This window comes from Pongo abelii, chromosome 19, assembly GCF_028885655.2.
Source record: "Pongo abelii isolate AG06213 chromosome 19, NHGRI_mPonAbe1-v2.0_pri, whole genome shotgun sequence".
NCBI classification, from domain to species: domain Eukaryota; kingdom Metazoa; phylum Chordata; class Mammalia; order Primates; family Hominidae; genus Pongo; species Pongo abelii.
Genome location: NC_072004.2, coordinates 67,698,137 through 67,714,743, shown reverse-complemented (window position 1 = coordinate 67,714,743; position 16,607 = coordinate 67,698,137). Strand labels below are relative to the sequence as shown.

General features: G+C 41.8%; 1 protein-coding gene across 2 annotated transcripts in view; it reads right to left on the bottom strand.

Annotated features, from left to right (window-relative positions):
* The window catches only part of SKAP1 (src kinase associated phosphoprotein 1), a 310,267-nt gene that overhangs the window by 225,094 nt on the left and 68,566 nt on the right, over positions 1-16,607 (bottom strand). For both annotated transcript variants that reach the window (XM_024235008.3, XM_024235009.3), the window contains exon 3: positions 9,845-9,870. In XM_024235008.3, the coding sequence (XP_024090776.1) occupies positions 9,845-9,870 (26 nt within the window). The remainder of the gene's footprint in view (positions 1-9,844; positions 9,871-16,607) is intronic.

The following is a 16,607-nucleotide window of genomic DNA, read 5'->3' as shown; positions in this document are numbered from 1 at the left end:
AGAAGAAGAAGAAGAAGAAGAAGAAGAGTTGTACAGGCTACAGGTAGATATAGGAAATGTTTTTCAAAAGCCCAAGGAGTAAAAATAAAATAATACATAGTAAAGAATGGATTATGGGTAAGATTAGCAGGCCTAAACATGTGAGCCAGCTTTTAACATACTGAAGAAAGGGTAAGTTTTCTTTGTGATAACATAAACCTCCAATACCACTAAAGCTGTAATGGCAAATGGTGACAAGATTCAACCTTCCCATGCCACATCCCACTCCAAACAGGGATTCTCATTCACGTATTTGACAACATGTATGTAACATCATTATCAACAGCCAAAAACTCTCACTGTCAAGAATTCAGTTCAATATTTGGTTCCTTGGAAAAAAAGTTTCACATGAAAAAGTATCTCTTTATTTAAAAAAATTACTTTTTAATTGAGGTATCACTAACACAAGTAAAGTGCATAAATCTTAAGGGTAAGTGGTATCACTTTTTAAGTTTAGGAAAATACCTTTTAGAGATTAATCATGATCAAGAACTTTTCCAGGATGGCAAATGTGTGTTAAATTCACATCAACTGACAAGGACCGATAAGGTTCACAAGATTGGTTCTTCCACTATTTGCCTCACAGGAGTCAACAGAAACTGGAATCTTTATTTTACATGTCATATAAATCCCCTTGCCTATAGCTTAGCAGTCCCTTTCCTGTGCTAGTGATACTTAGCCATCTTCATAAACAAGTTTCTGAGAGAAGCATGTGTTGATGAGAAGCCAAATGAAAAATAAATGCTTTCTAGTAGAATTGGGTCCACCTATTACATAATTTAGCCTTAAAATATCAAGCAAATTCATTGGGTTTCAGGTCTGAAGGCTTAACCTGCTTACTCACAAAAAAGTTTTAAGAAAAAAAAACCAAAAAAGCCTGTATTCAAATGAACTACACTTTTCTCTCAATATTTTGTGTTTAGAACATGAAAATTTGTTAGAGGCACAAGTCTTGATGAACACTAATTCTTATGTAAAAATTCTATGCTCAGAAACTGTACTCCTCACCTGATTTTCTGTGTTGGTCCAGGAATAATACCTTCTAAGATAAATTATTTTAAGTTGTTTTTTTCCTCAACCAAAGTCCCCTGGGCTAATCAAATAAACTTAAAGCAGTCATTAATTTTCAGTGACTTGATTTTCCTTGACATCTATGTGAAGACGAAAATCTGAAGTTCTGTGAATTTCTAAAAAGACGAAGATGGGGTAAGAAAAGGTATCATTATCAGTCACCATGAGTATTATTCAATACTAATTTGAAATTATTATTATTTTTGTTTTGTTTTTGTTTTGAGACAGGGTCTCACTCGGTCACCCAGGCCAGAGCGCAGTGGTGCAATTGCAGCTCCCTGCAGCCTTGACCTCTCAGGCTCAAGTGATCCTCCCACCTCAACCTCCAAAGTAGCTGGGACCACAGGTGCATACCACCATGCTTGGCTAATTTTTGTATCTTCTATAAAGATGGGGTCTCTCTATATTGCCCAGGCTGGTCTGGAACTCCCAGGCTCAAGAAATCAGCCTCCCTCGGCTTCCCAAAGTGCTGAGATTACAGATGTGACCCACCATGCCCGGCCATATAATTTATTTTTAAATTCACTTTTTCACTTGAGGCCAGGAGTACGAGACCAGCCTGGCCAACATGGCAAAACCCCATCTCTACTGAAAATACAAAAATTAGCCAGGCATGGTGGCACATGCCTGTAATCTGAACTACTTGGGTGGCTGAGGCACAAGAATTGGTTGAACCCATTGATGGGGGTTGCAGTGAACTGAGATCGTGCCACTGCACTCCAGCCTGGGTGACAGAGCGAGACTCTGTCTAAAAAAAAAAAAAAAAAAATTCACTTTTAAATGATAAGTAAACTCAACACACCTATATATACCAACGTTCTCAAACATTAAACAACAGAGAATGCTGCTATTTTATACCATCATCAGGGCCTTGCCCATTAATTAACATTTCAAAATAAATAGGCCAGGAGCAGTGGCTCATGCCTGTAATCCCAGCACTTTGGGAGACTGAGGCGGGCAAATCTCTTGAGCCCAAAATTTTGATACCAGCCTGGTAACATGGTGAGACCTTATGTCTACAAAAAAATACAAAAATTAGCTGCACATGGTGGCTCATGCCTGTAGCCCCAGCTACTGCGGAGGCCACAGTGAGAAGATCACTTGATCTTGGGAGATGGAAGCTGCAGTGAGTGAGTCGAGATCAAGCCACTGCACTCCAGCCTAGGTGACAGAGCGAGATTCTGTCGCAAAAACTAAAATAAATAAATAAATAAATAAATAAATAAATAAATAAATAGGTAGATAGATAGATGAAAACTTGAATGGGTAAGAAACTGCTAATCATGATTCTACTGAAAAATAGATGACTACCATGCTGTTTTTTTGTTTGTTTTGGAAAGCTTCTTTATTAAATAAAAAAAGTTAAGTATGCCCAGAGCAAAACCTTCAAATGTTACAAGAAGGCACATAATGAAAGTTCATCTATCCTTTCTTCTCTTGATCCTTCTCTCCAGAGACAACCATTGTGAGATTTCTTAGGTGTTCTATGAATTTTTGTGTCTAATATAACAAGGGTCTCTGTGTGTGTGGCATATGTATTTTTTTCCTCTTTTTAAACAAATGGTAACATTTGTTCTGTTCTGTATCCAGCTTTTCTTCCTAACCATTTATCTTGACAATTGCTCCATATCAGCAATATAGATTTATCTCATTTTTTATTTTAACCAATTTTTAACATTAAAAAATAATACACGCACATGGTGAAAATTCAAATAGTATCAAAGAATATTCTCTCTTTCATTCATATCAATATCCCCCTCAACAGTGATTACCACTGTTAATAGATACATATGTATCCTTCCAAAAATATTCTATATACAAATAAAAACATGTGTGCTTGTGCCACACACACACAGAAACAAACTATACACGCTAGTTTGCTCAAATTACCCTTTTCATCTAACAATACTCCTTGGAGAACCTTCCATGTTATATATTACATACATATTACATATATACGTATCATTTTCTTTTAACTCTATATAGCATTCCATTAAATGGATGTATATTTATTTAACTAGTACCCGATTGCTGGGCATTTAGGCTGTCTGTTTGCTATTCCAAACAATGCTATCATGAACATCCTTGTACATAATACATTGTGTAGGGAATACAGAAGGCAGCATTACCTGATTCCAATGATTTCTTTTACCTGCATAAAATTTAGTTTTTTTAATATCTTAATATCATCTACTACAGAACAGGAAGGACTTTTAGAAAGGACATAAAAATCTTGGGAAATGTTAACTTTAGAAAGGAAAAAAGTGAGTCTTTTTGTTAAAAAAAAAATCTTTTGGCCGGGCGTGGTGGCTCACGCCTATAATCACAGCACTTTGGGAGGCTAAGGCGGGCGGATCATGAGGTCAGGAGATCGAGACCATCCTGGCTAACACGGTGAAACCCCGTCTCTACTAAAAATACAAAAAATTAGCCGGGCATGGCGGCGGGCACCTGTAGTCCCAGCTGCTCAGGAGGCTGAGGCAGGAGAATTGCTTGAACCGAGGAGGCAGAGCTTGCAGTGAGCCAAGATCACGCCACTGCACTTCAGCCTGGGTGACAGAGCGAGACACCGTCACCAAAAAAAAAAAAAAAAAAAAAAAAAATCTTTGATAGTCATTGCAAAACAACTGCTGCATTAATTTTAAAATGCATTATTCTGCCCTTTTAAGAAATTCATTATTCCACTAAAAAAAACACCCTACCAGTAGATGTATAGGAAGTAAAATATTTGAAAAGGTATCAAAATTAGTAATTAACTTCAAAAACAGTTTGTGTGGGTGTCCACTTGCTGCAGATTAATTTGTATAAAATGTAGCAAATAAGAAAAAGGGGGAAAATGCTTGAAGGAAGTCAAGCCACAAAAGCAGCTGTCAAGACTGTTGATGTTAAAAGGTTGAGTCAAAGCCAAAGGCAGGAGTATTCAGCCTGGGTTTATTTCCTCCTTATTAAATCCCCAAAAGACATGAAAAACATGCTGGAATATTTCCTTTTTTAAAAAGTAGTATAGGTTGAGATAGTCTAGGTTCAAAACCAATGCTTGTGTTTATAAAATATCAGCATTCCAGGAATAGTGGTGGAAAGATACTTAACAATAAATTATAAATATTGTAAATTTAGACTTTTTCTTATATTTGCAAACACATCATAAATTTGGGCTGTGTTTCTTTGTATAAATCCTACTTATGACTGTGCTAAAACCTTTTGGCATGAATGCAAAGAGTATTTTCATAAATAAAATTTAGTAAAATCACTGTACACTCCATTAATTCAAAAACACTTCTCTTCAACTTCAAAGGAAATTTCCTTCCTCTTTTTTTTTAAAGTGTAAAGATGGTGTTTCTTTGCTGCTTTAATGTTTTGCTTCTTGTAGTTGTCATAACTACATGCTCCAAGTATGTGACCATAAGGGACAAGAAGTTAAGCAACATTTGTGCTTCCATTCAACATGTCTCAGACACCATATAGCAAAAAGCTTGTAAATCTAGCCTCTGAAGTGGCTACCACCAATAAAAATGCTCTCTATAAATACAAACCTTACAAATATATACATGGTGAGTTTCATGGCACTACACCAGGGTTCAGCTATAATGAATGAATGAATTTTATGAAAAGATACGTGAAAATTTTATTATAAAGGTTTTATACATGTATGTACTTGCCTCGCCCTACTTTGAGACATAATAATACTTGTTACCACTTTAGTAAGTGCCTACCATGTGGCAAGCACTCCTCATGAGTTATCATCTCATTAAAACTCATTACAACTCATAGTAACTGTGAAGTAGACATTATTAGTGAGGTTTCACACATGAGGAAACTGAAGCTTCGAGAAGTGATGTAATTTGCCGTAGCTAACAAAGTTTCTAAGTAGAGGAGCTGGGATTCTAATTCAGGTATGATTTCAAAGCTTAGGCTCTTTCTATCATAAAACATTAACTTGAACAACAATTTAAAAAATCAGTTCACTATTCTATGTACTTTATATCCAGATGCATAAAGCAATATATGCATTAATATACTAGGTCTCATGACAGAGATAAAAGAATAATGTTACATTTTTAATCAATCTCAACCTTTTTCTTTTACCTTTACATTATGGAGAAGTTTAAACATATATAAAAGTAGACAAAACAATGTAATAAATTCCCATATATACATCATCCAGCTTCAACAAGTGTCAACTTATGGTTGATCTCGTCTCATCTATACTTACCCTGTTTCTTTCTCCTCTCCCATACTATTTGTCAAACATTATATATTTAAATATCATAGCACACCTCTCTCTGAAATAAAGAACTATTTTTTAAAAAATTAACCATAATACCACTGCCACACCTAAAAAAATCCAGTAGTTTCCTAATAACATAAAATAACCAGTCAGTGTTCAAATTTCTAATTCTCCCATAGACGTCATTTTTTAGTAGTTTGCTTGACTCAGAATGCACAAAGTTTATACATTCATTGGTAAACCTCTTAAATCTCTTAATTTACAGTTAACATGGCTTTATAATTTCCTTATTCACTTAGCACTATTTGTTTTTGCCAGGCTATATTTTTATTTGTTTATTTCTTTGTTTGTGTGTTTTGGGACAAGGTCTCGCTCGGTCTCCTAGGCTGAAGTGCAGTGGCGCGATCTCGGCTCACTGCAGTCTCAACCTGCCAGGCTTGAGTGATCCTCCCACCTCAGCCTCCCAAGCAGCTAGGACCACAGGCTTGTGCCACCATGCCCAGCTAATTGTTTTTCTGTAGACGCAGGGTCTCACCATGTTGCCCAGACTGATCTCAAACTCCTGGGTTCAAGCGATCTACCTGCCCTCAGCCTCCCAAAGTGCTGGGACTACAGGCATGAGCCACTGTGCCTGGCCTGCCAGGCTGTATTATTAGGCATCGATTTACTTTGACGTGAATATAGGCTTGCCATTTCAAAATGAGATTTTTTAAGCTTCACAAAGTAGAATTTTTTCATAATGAAATATACTGAATAATTTTCTCAGAAACCTTTTACACCACTCATAGAGATACTCAAAGAATCAAGTTGGCAAGAGATTCCACTGGCCCATGTTTACCACTACCACAAATGTAACGTGAGTGACCACTGGATTCAAAAAAAGATATTATTCTATATAATATTCCCATGGTCTTCCCTAGATTTTTATTTAAATATTATGTCATTTGTTTTAGATTCTGGGCCTATGGTGGGAAATTCAATCTAATATTCATGAAGATTTTTTTTATAGCAAATAAATTTTGAATTATAAACATTATACCTTATAATCAAATTTTTGATTAAAACTGTCACTAACTCATTTTATAAAAGGGGAAACTGAAGCAAAATGAAAGAAATCAGTTTGCTCAATAACTTCAAGTGATATTACCATCAAATCTAAGGGCAAAATTAATATTGCCTTATCGATATCACCTTTTAGATATTGATTACTGAAATTATAAAAATTCCATGGCAAAAACTCCACTGGCTTTTCTTTGTAACTTTAAGTAAAAAATTAAGTAGAAAATTTTTTTGAGTAAGCAGGACATGAATTATTAAAGCAATATTATGTCTTATTGTCAAGTAAAAATAAAAAGCCTCTTTCATGTTCTCCAATTATGTTTAAGCTCATTAAAAGTGCCCTTCCATTTATATCCCCTCTACATTAAAGTAATATATTCCTTGGATCATGTTTTACTTCCCCTGTTTCCTTTTTAAAATAAATATCATTCAGGAAGTTGACAGTGGACCAATAAAAAAAGTAGGTGGAAATGTGAGAGAAAGAATTACCACTAATGTACCATTATGATAAATAGAAACTACTGGCTTTTTTTTTTTTCCACTATGTCCAGGTACTAAGCTAGATGCTTACACATATTACTACTAATCTTCAACAACCTTGCAATGAGACAGTGAAAAACAGTCACGAAGAGTATGGGCTCTCGACCTCTGGAGATAATGGGCTCTAGAATCCATACAGGGTTTCTTATTGGGGTGATGAAACGTTCTGAAATTAGACAGTGGTGATGGTTGCACAACTTGTACTGTACCATATTATACTATAGTATACTATAGTATACTATACTATACTGTACACCACTAACTTGTACCTTTTAAATGGGTAAATTTTATGGTATGTGAATTATATCTTGATAAGGCTGCCTTTTTTTTTTTTTTTTTGAGACAGAGTTTTGCTCGTGTTGCCCAGGCTTGAGTGCAATGACACAATCTCGGCTCACTGCAACCTCCATCTCCCAGGTTCAAGCGATTCTCCTGCCTCAGCCTCCCAAGTGGCTGGGACTACAGGCATGCACCACCACTCCCAGCTAATTTTTTGTATTTAGTAGAGACGGGGTTTCACCATGTTGGTCAGGCTGGTCTCGAACTCCTGACCTCAGGTGATCCACCTGCCTGCTTCAGCCTCCCAAAGTACTGGGATTACAGGCATGAGCCACCGCTCCCGGCCAAGGCTGCTATTTTTAAAATGTGTGCTACTAAAAGGATATACAAATAATGGATCTTTTATAATTAAAGACTATTTTCCTTCCAGGCACCAGACCTGGTTTAGTTCAAATATCTTGAAGAACTCAAGTGTGTATTTAGGCAGATGCAGAATTAATAAAATTCATCCCATCATCTTCTTGTACAGAGGGTCCTGTCACAGATAAAAATGCTCAGAAAGTTTGGGGCCAGCATTTCTGTTCTTTCTCACTCCCATCCCAACACCACCCAATTTTCCAGGGCTTTTAAGATTCTTCTGCTAGTTGTTCCCTTTCTTACATATTTCTAATCTTTTCATAATCTTAAATTGTCCTGTTGTACCTTATCTAAACCAGTTACTGCTCCTACCCATCCCACCAGCTACTGAAGCACATAATCAGCTAAGGTCTGATCAAAAGGGCAAGGTAAAAGATACCCTCTCACTAACTCCCCCTACCCCTGAAAATATCTGTGAGAAGGCATGAGACTGGGGGCTAGGGCATGAGTTTTTCTATGTCATCTTTCCTTACATTTACTTCCAAATGCACTAAGATTTTGCCACATATATTTAATCGTTGTCAAGAAGCAAATACAGTTTTCTGTTCTAAATAAACTATTTTCACTTGTCTCCTTGGCTGCTCTACCTCTGTCCTCTCTCCAAGAGAGAAAGGATGGGTAGAAGCTGCTTTATGTTGAAAGATGACTGCAATGCCAGCATTTCAAGAATCTGGTAAGATGTACTCTTTGTCTTTTTTAGTCCAATATAGTCTCTTGTGTTAAGCTCCAAAATTATTTTCTCTTCTCAACCTATTCCTATACCACATCTCTGACACTAACTCTTTATTTCTCCTTTACGTAATTAATTCTACCGTCACAGTTCCATTCATTTCTGCCAGTTCACAATCATGTGCTTCCCCCTGTGGATTTTGGTAAACATCTGTTAAACCCTGAACTATAGGGCCATCTCCTGAATAGTGCAATTCACATTTTGCAAAGCAAACTGCTACATTATTACATAAAATTATACACTGCTCAATCTATGTTTTCAGCTATAAATGCTTTAGGACAGTGAGATATATAGTAACAGCACATCACATTACGTAAAATAGTGTAAGTGCTCCAACTTTAACTTACAAGAGTCAAGAAGCTTTGAAAATATATGGTTTTTATTTCTTAAAGATGGCTTTAAAATAAAGCTTTATAAAAAACTTGAAATACACTAAAGGTATGAGCCAGAAAAATAAAAATTTTAATAAAACTATTATAATCACTCACAATTTTAATTTATTTAAGGTATTACTATTCACTGAGGTTGGATACAGTGACAACATTAAGAGAATAAAAAGTACTTAAAAAGTTTACAATTGGTTAAGAAAGTTATAGAGCAAAATAGTTTATAAAGCTATTTGTAAGTTTGATCTAAAACTCTGTGATTATCTGAGAAAATAAAGCCCCTCCATTTACAAGAAATTAAGATAATATTCAGGTTGATGATTCTGACATTCTCAACCAGAGTACTAAAAAGAAGGAAGGCAAATACTTTAAAAGATATCCCCTCAAACTGTTTGAATTCAGAAAAAAAATTTCAATTCTGAACCTTTTAAAAATGTGTTTTAATCCTGGCCTTTTTCTTTTTTTAATTTTGCACACAGCTGTCTGTAGTACTTTTTAGAATCATGCCAGATGCTGGGTTCATCAAGCAAAAGCAGGAAAACAATGGTTTGAAAGCAATTAGAAGCACTGAGGCTGCAGCGAGGCTCATATTAAAATGTGATAACACTGTTCTAGTGGGAATTTTAACACTGCTCCATTTCTGACATTTCTCTGCTGCCAGACAGGCAGGCTGTGTGGAAGGGCACTGTGATCGAGGAGGTAACATACTGGAATTTATTTCTGGAGCAAATGAAGGATTAGCTGAGTTGGAACCCTCCCAAGGTTTTTATTATGGATTCGGCTACCATTTTATTTGAATGCTACTGGATCCTGTTGGCACCTAACAAAGCTCAAGGAATTAAAGCATATTATAGCCTTGGTTTTATAAAATAATCTAGCAACAATCCACTTAGAAGGAGGAAGCATAGAGCTTCTTGTTGCTAAAAAGCAGGGCAGGGGGGCGCAGCAGGGTGAAGGTTAATTAAACACTCCACTAACTTTCCTTGGAAATGGTTAATGCCACTCTGTGAAGAAGCTTGTAGAGAAGAGACAGGAATAAACAATCCCATTTACACATTTTTAGCATAAAACCGTACGTGGTCAAAGAGGACTCACCTTGGGGCTGAAAATCCCAATAGTACCTGAAATACAAGGGGAGAAAAAGGGAATAAGTCAAACTTATATTTCTCAATTTTGGTTGGCCTACCATAGCTATAGCACCTGGTTCAAAAAGCTTGCTAAAGTCTATAACCAGCCAAAGTCACTACTAATTTTGAGAAAAACAAAAGGTTATCCCTGAGATTTGAAAGAGTCTCAATGGCTTAAAAGATGCATTTAATTCACTGAAATTCCTCAGGTAATTTTGACTTTAGAGCTGGAAAGGTCCTAAAAGGGAACCTAGCGGTGGCCTGGGGTTTCTCATCAAGAGCTCTACAGGCTTTCAGCAGGATGGTTCTTTGTTGTGACAATCTGGCCTGTGTATTACAGGACCATTACCATCACTGGTCCTAGGTACCAAATACCAGAGGCATTCCTAGTTGTTATAACAGTCAAACCCCACCACCAACACCAACACATCTCAAATGCCTCTGAAGCCTAATTTTTTTTTTTCTCTGTTACCCAGGCTGGAGTACAGTGACACAATCATAGCTCACTGCAGCCTCGAACTCCTGGGCTTTGCCTTTTAAACCTAAATTCTTAATTTTACAAGTGAAACATGGGCTGGGTGTGGTGGCTCATGCCTGTAATCCCAGCACTTTGGGAGGCCAAAGCAGGCAGATCACGAGGTCAGGAGTTCAAGACCAGTCTGACCAACATGGTGAAACCCCATCTCTACTAAAAATACAAAAAATAGCTGGGCATGGTGGCGTGTGCCTGTAATCCCAGCTACTCAGGAGGCTGAGGCAGGAGAATCGCTTGAACCCAGGAGGCAGAGGTTGCAGTGAGCCAAGATCGTGCCATTGCACTCCAGCCTGGGTGACAGAGCGAGACTCCGTCTCAACAAAACAAAACAAACAACAACAACAATAAGTGAAACATGAACAATTGACTTAAGGATGTCTAACGTTTTAGTGCAATTGACTTAAGGTTGTCTAACATTTTAGTGTCTGAGCCAAGAATGGGGCTCTTGCAGTTCATTGTACCATCCTATCTCCTCTATTATTTTGGGAAATAATTGGCAAAACTGACAACCCTTGAAGTCTTTTATTTATCTAATTTTTTTTTTCTGAGACTGGGTCTTGTTCTATCACCCAAGCTGGAATGCAATGGCATGAACATCACTCACTGTAGCCTTGACCTGCTGGGCTCAAGGGATCCTCCTACCTCACCCTCCCATGTAGCTGGGGCCACAGGCACACGCCACCACACCTACATGCTTACACACATTACTACTAATTCTCAACAACCTTGCAATGAGACAGTGAAAAACAGTTACTGTTTTTTTGTTTTGTTTTTTTGTTTTTTTGTATCGATGGGGTCTCACTTTGTTGCCCAGGCTGGGGCTTAAGCAATCCTCCCACTTCAGCATCCCAAAGTGTTGGGATTGCAGGGATGAGCCACTGCATCCAGCAACCCTTGAAGTCTTAAACTAACAAAATAGCAGTGGTGGAAAGGATCATTTGTAAGTCACTTATTTGGAAACTAAATTGCATTTCTTTCCCCACAAAAACAATGTTATATGTGATGGTTATCCAAGAAAGACTACTGTATTTTGGATCCCATTTCCTCCTGCCTTCACAGGAACTTTACATTATTCTTTATCAATTTTTCTCTTGTCTGTATTCAACCTCTTCCTCTCAGTTTGGCCCTTTCCATCAGCATTTATGCTCATATAAAAATAAAGCAAATCCTCCCTCACCCCTTCACATCCCTCCACCTGCTGTCCTGTTTCCCGTCACGTCACAGTGACGTTTTCAAAAGCACTGTCTACACTTGGCTCATTTTATTCCTTCACTGTCCACTCACTCAACATCCTCCAGTTAGGCTCAGAGCCATTGCACATTAACTCTTGCTATAGACATAATAACCTTCACGCCACCAAATATAAGGGATGCTTTTCTATCCTCATTTTGACCTCTCAGGAGTGTATATGTGTGTCGAAGCTTTTTTTTTTTTTTTAACCTAGGGAAGAAGTCCACAGTTTTTTATAGAATTCTTTTGCAGGGGTGCCCAAGGGAGAGAATACAGTCATGGGTTCTTAGTTTCTGTTTCTGGTGAGCCACTAAAGCCTCTTCCTCATCCCTCTTTTCCACTTATCACTAGAGGTAGAAACTAAAAATCATGGCTTCACCCTGCTAAAAGCCTAAAACAAAAACAAAAGAAAAACAAGAACAAAATAAGGCAGGTTGGACAAGCTTGCAGTTTAAAGGGTTCATAAACCCCCCAAAAAGATGCAGAAAAGGTGATAGGTGATATGGTGTGTCTTCTAGTACATACATTACTAAAATTAGGCTTAGCTTCTTCAGGGAAGAGTATCAGCCCAGTGAGTATATTGGTTATTTCTTTAGTGTGTGGCAAATTTTCAGAAAATAAAGACAGAAGAGGTCAGTGGAGAATAAGTATGTTGCCATAATTCACAGTTTAATTTGGGGAACATTATCAGACATAAGAAAGTGGAGAAGAAACCTGACAATTTGTCCTTCCTTGTTCCTTTCCTTTTCCAGAAGAGTTTCTGGGCTGGCAATCAGGTGAAGAGAAATGTAAGATACTTGGGTTAGAGGGTGAGGAAATTCCAGGACAGCTTTGACATCTGCAGTAGCAAAGGGAAGAGGAAGGGGCAGAGGACGGGGTGGGAAGTGGAACGCTTCAAAACCTGGGAAGAAGGAGTGTCCATATCAATGCAGGGACATATGTAAGCTGAAACTGGCTGAAACTTAAATACGTTGTGAATAATAGTATGATGGGTCAATCTCCACCTAGCAGACAGTGCACCTGTACCTGGCCACCACGAACAATTTTCCATAAAACTCCTTTCTGTAAAACATAGCTAATCAAGCAAATCATCAAATGGCTGAGGAATTTTCCATCTACTCTTGCTATTTTCCATCTTCTCTTGAGGCACTTCCCTAACCCCCAATTCCTATCATTACCCAACTTCTAATTTAATATAAATAGAAATTAGGGTTCGAGTATGTGCATACATGTATGTGCACCTGTGTACGTACACTCTCTCTCTTCTTTCCAAAATATTGATGATGGCAACAGCAGGAACTGTGCTGTTGCTCTCATTTATTGGCGCAGAAAAACCCTAGTCATGCAGTGGCAGTTAAAAGGTGCTCTAGGTAAATTGTTAAATAGGCAAAGTATGTTATTGATGATCTCAGCCACTTCTGTGCCTCCCTGTCCCATGATGCCCACTCCAACTAACACACATTTTCAGTCCTTTTCTCTACCTACTTTAAAGTGCCCTGGCTTCCTGGTTTCTCTTGTCAGTTGAGAAGAAATATGATCTTATAAGTCATATATACTAAGAGTATTGCTTCTGCCAATAGTAGTTATACCTTAAGAATTCAACAGTATCAAATAAAGTAGTAGGTCCATCTAGTTGATGTTAAATAGCAGAACCTGCTTTATTCCTGGTAATACTATAATTATTTCTGTCAAACTTTCAATTATAAGATGAATAAGTTCTGAGGATCTAATGTACAGTATGGTGACTATAGTTAATAATACTGTATTACATACTTGAAATTTGGTAAGAGAGTAGATTTTAACCATTCTCACCAAAAAAAAAGGTAACCATGTAAGCCATGTAAGGTGATGAATGTATTAATTAGTATGACTATGGTAATCCTTTCACCATGTGTATGTTTGCGTATATGTATATGTGTATATATATATATCCATATGTATATAGATATATATCCATATACATATGGATGTATATCCATATATATCCATATACATATGGATGTATATCCATATATATAATCATACTGTACATTTTAAATATATTCCGCTGCATTTGTCAATTTAAAAAAATTTGAGGTCAGGTGTGGTGGCTCACACCTGTAATCCCAGCACTTTGGGAGGCCAAGGCAGGAGGATTGCCCAAGCCCAGGAGTTCAAGACCAGCTTGGGAAACATGGCGAAACTCCATCTCTACAAAAGGTACAAAAATTAGCCAGGCGTGGTGGCACATGCTAGTCCTAGCTACTCGGGAGGCTGAGGTGGGAGGATCGCTTGAACCCATGATGTTGAGGTTGAAGTTAGCTGTGATCATGCCACTGGACTCCAGCTTGGGTAACAGAACGAGATCCTGTCTCAAAAAAAAAAAAAGAGAGAAAATTCTGACAATAAAAATTATATGTAGAACTTGATGTGGAACAGTATGAAGTGGAATGTTAGTTCCCTTCTTTTTCAGAAGGTATTTTGCTATCCTACCTTTTCTCCCTGTCTTCTTTCTCTAAATATTATTTATGGATTAACCCTATAGGGAGTTTGTTTTTTAAAAAAGCCACACCTCTATTCAAAAGCTCACAAAAAACACTTCTAAAAGGAAAGCCCAAAAGGTGAGCAATCGCATCCCTCACTGGAGGGTACCACAGATTAGTCCCTGCTGGACACCTTTAAGATCTTGGTCTTGTCTTGTTAAAGATATCCCATGGGTGGCCTTCATCATGTTCTCTAGAAATATAATTCCACAGTCCCTCTCCCTCGCCCTCGCCCTCGCCCTCGCCCTCGCCCCTTTCTTCGGTCTCCCTCTCCTTCTTTTTTCGGTCTCCCTCTGTTGCCGAAGCTGGACTGTGCTGCCGTGATCGTGATCTCGGCTCGCTGCAACCTCCCTGCCTCAGGCTCCTGTGACTCTCCTGCCTCGGCCTGCCCAGTGCCTGGGATTGCAGGCGCGCGCCGCCACGCCTGAATGGTTTTTGTATTTTTGGTGGAGACGGGGTTTCGCCGTGTTGACTGGGCTGGTCTCCAGCTCCTGGCCTCGAGTGATCTGCCTGCCTCGGCCTCCCGAGGTGCTGGGATTGCAGACGGAGTCTCGCTCACTCAGTGCTCAATGGTGCTCAGGCTGGAGTGCAGTGGTGTGATCTCGGCTCGCTACAACCTCCACCTACCAGCCTCCTGCCTTGGCCTCTTAAAGTGCTAAGATTACAGCCTCTGCCCCGCCGCCACCCCGTCTAGGAAGTGAGGAGCATCTCTGCCTGGCCGCCCATCGTCTGGGATGTGAGGAGCCCCTCTGCCCGGCCGCCCTATCTGGGAAGTGAGGAGCGCCTCTGCCCGGCCGCCCATCGTCTGGGATGTGAGGAGCCCCTCTGCCTGGCTGCCACCCCGTCTGGGATGTGAGGAGCCCCTCTGCCCGGCCGCCCCATCTGGGAAGTGAGGAGCGCCTCTGCCCGGCCGCCATCCCGTATAGGAAGTGAGGAACGTCTCTGCCCGGCCGCCCATCGTCTGGGATGTGAGGAGCTCCTCTGCCCGGCTGCCCCGTCTGGGAAGTGAGGAGCGCCTCTGCCCAGTCCCCCAACGTCTGGGAAGTGAGGAGCGCCTCTGCCCGGCTGCCCCGTCTGGGAGGTGAGGAGTGCCTCTGCCTGGCCGCCACCCCGTCTGGGAGGAAGTGAGGAGCGCCTCTGCCCGGCTGCCCCATCTGGGAAGTGAGGAGCGCCTCTACCCGGCCGCCCCGTCTGGGAGGTGAGGAGTGCCTCTGTCCGGCCGCCACCCTGTATGGGAGGAAGTGAGGAGCACCTCTGCCCGGCTGCCCCGTCTGGGAGATGAGGAGCACCTCTACCCGGCCGCCCCGTCTGGGAGGTGAGGAGCGCCTCTGCCTGGCCGCCACCCCGTCTGGGAGGAAGTGAGGCGCGCCTCTGCCCGGCCGCCCCGTCTGGGAAGTGAGGAGCGCCTCTGCCCGGCCACCCCGTCTGGGAAGCGAGGAGCACCTCTGCCTGACCGCCACCCCGTCTGGGAGGAAGAGAGGAGCGCCTCTGCCTGGCTGCCCCATCTGGGAAGTGAGGAGCGCCTCTGCCCGGCCACCCCGCCTGGGAGGTGAGGAGCGCCTCTGCCTGGCCGCCACCCCGTCTGGAAGGAAGTGAGGAGCGCCTCTGCCTGGCTGCCCCATCTGGGAAGTGAGGAGCGCCTCTGCCCGGCCGCCACCCCGTCTGGGAAGTGAGTAGCGCCTCTGCCCGGTCGCTCCGTCTGAGAGGTGAGGAGCGCCTCTGCCAGGCCGCCCAGTCTGGGAATTGAGGAGTGCCTCTGCCCGGCCGCCCCGTCTGGGAGGTGAGGAGCACCTCTGCCTGGCTGCCACCCCGTCTGGGAGGAAGTGAGGAGCGTCTCTGCCCGGCCGCCCCGTCTGGGAAGTGAGGAGCGCCTCTGCCCGGCCGCCCCGTCTGGGAGGTGAGGAGCGCCTCTGCCCGGTCGCCCCGTCTGGGAGGTGAGGAGCGCCTCTGCCTGGCTGCCACCCCGTCTGGGAGGAAGTGAGGAGCGTCTCTGCCCGGCCGCCCCGTCTGGGAAGTGAGGAGCGCCTCTGCCCGGCCGCCCCGTCTGGGAAGTGAGGAGCGCCTCTGCCCGGCCGCCCCGTCTGGGAAGTGAGGAGCGCCTCTGCCCGGCCGCCCCGTCTGGGAGGTGAGGAGCGCCTCTGCCCGGCCGCCCCGTCTGGGAGGTGAGGAGCGCCTCTGCCCGGTCGCCCCCTCTGGGAAGTGAGGAGCGCCTCTGCCTGGCCGCCCCATCTGGGAGGTGAGGAGCGCCTCTGCCTGGCTGCCACCCCGTCTGGGAGGAAGTGAGGAGCGTCTCTGCCCGGCCGCCCCGTCTGGGAGGTGAGGAGCGCCTCTGCCTGGCTGCCACCCCGTCTGGGAGGAAGTGAGGAGCGTCTCTGCCCGGCCGCCCCGTCTGGGAAGTGAGGAGCGCCTCTGCCCGACCGCCCCGTCTGGGAGGTGAGGAGCGC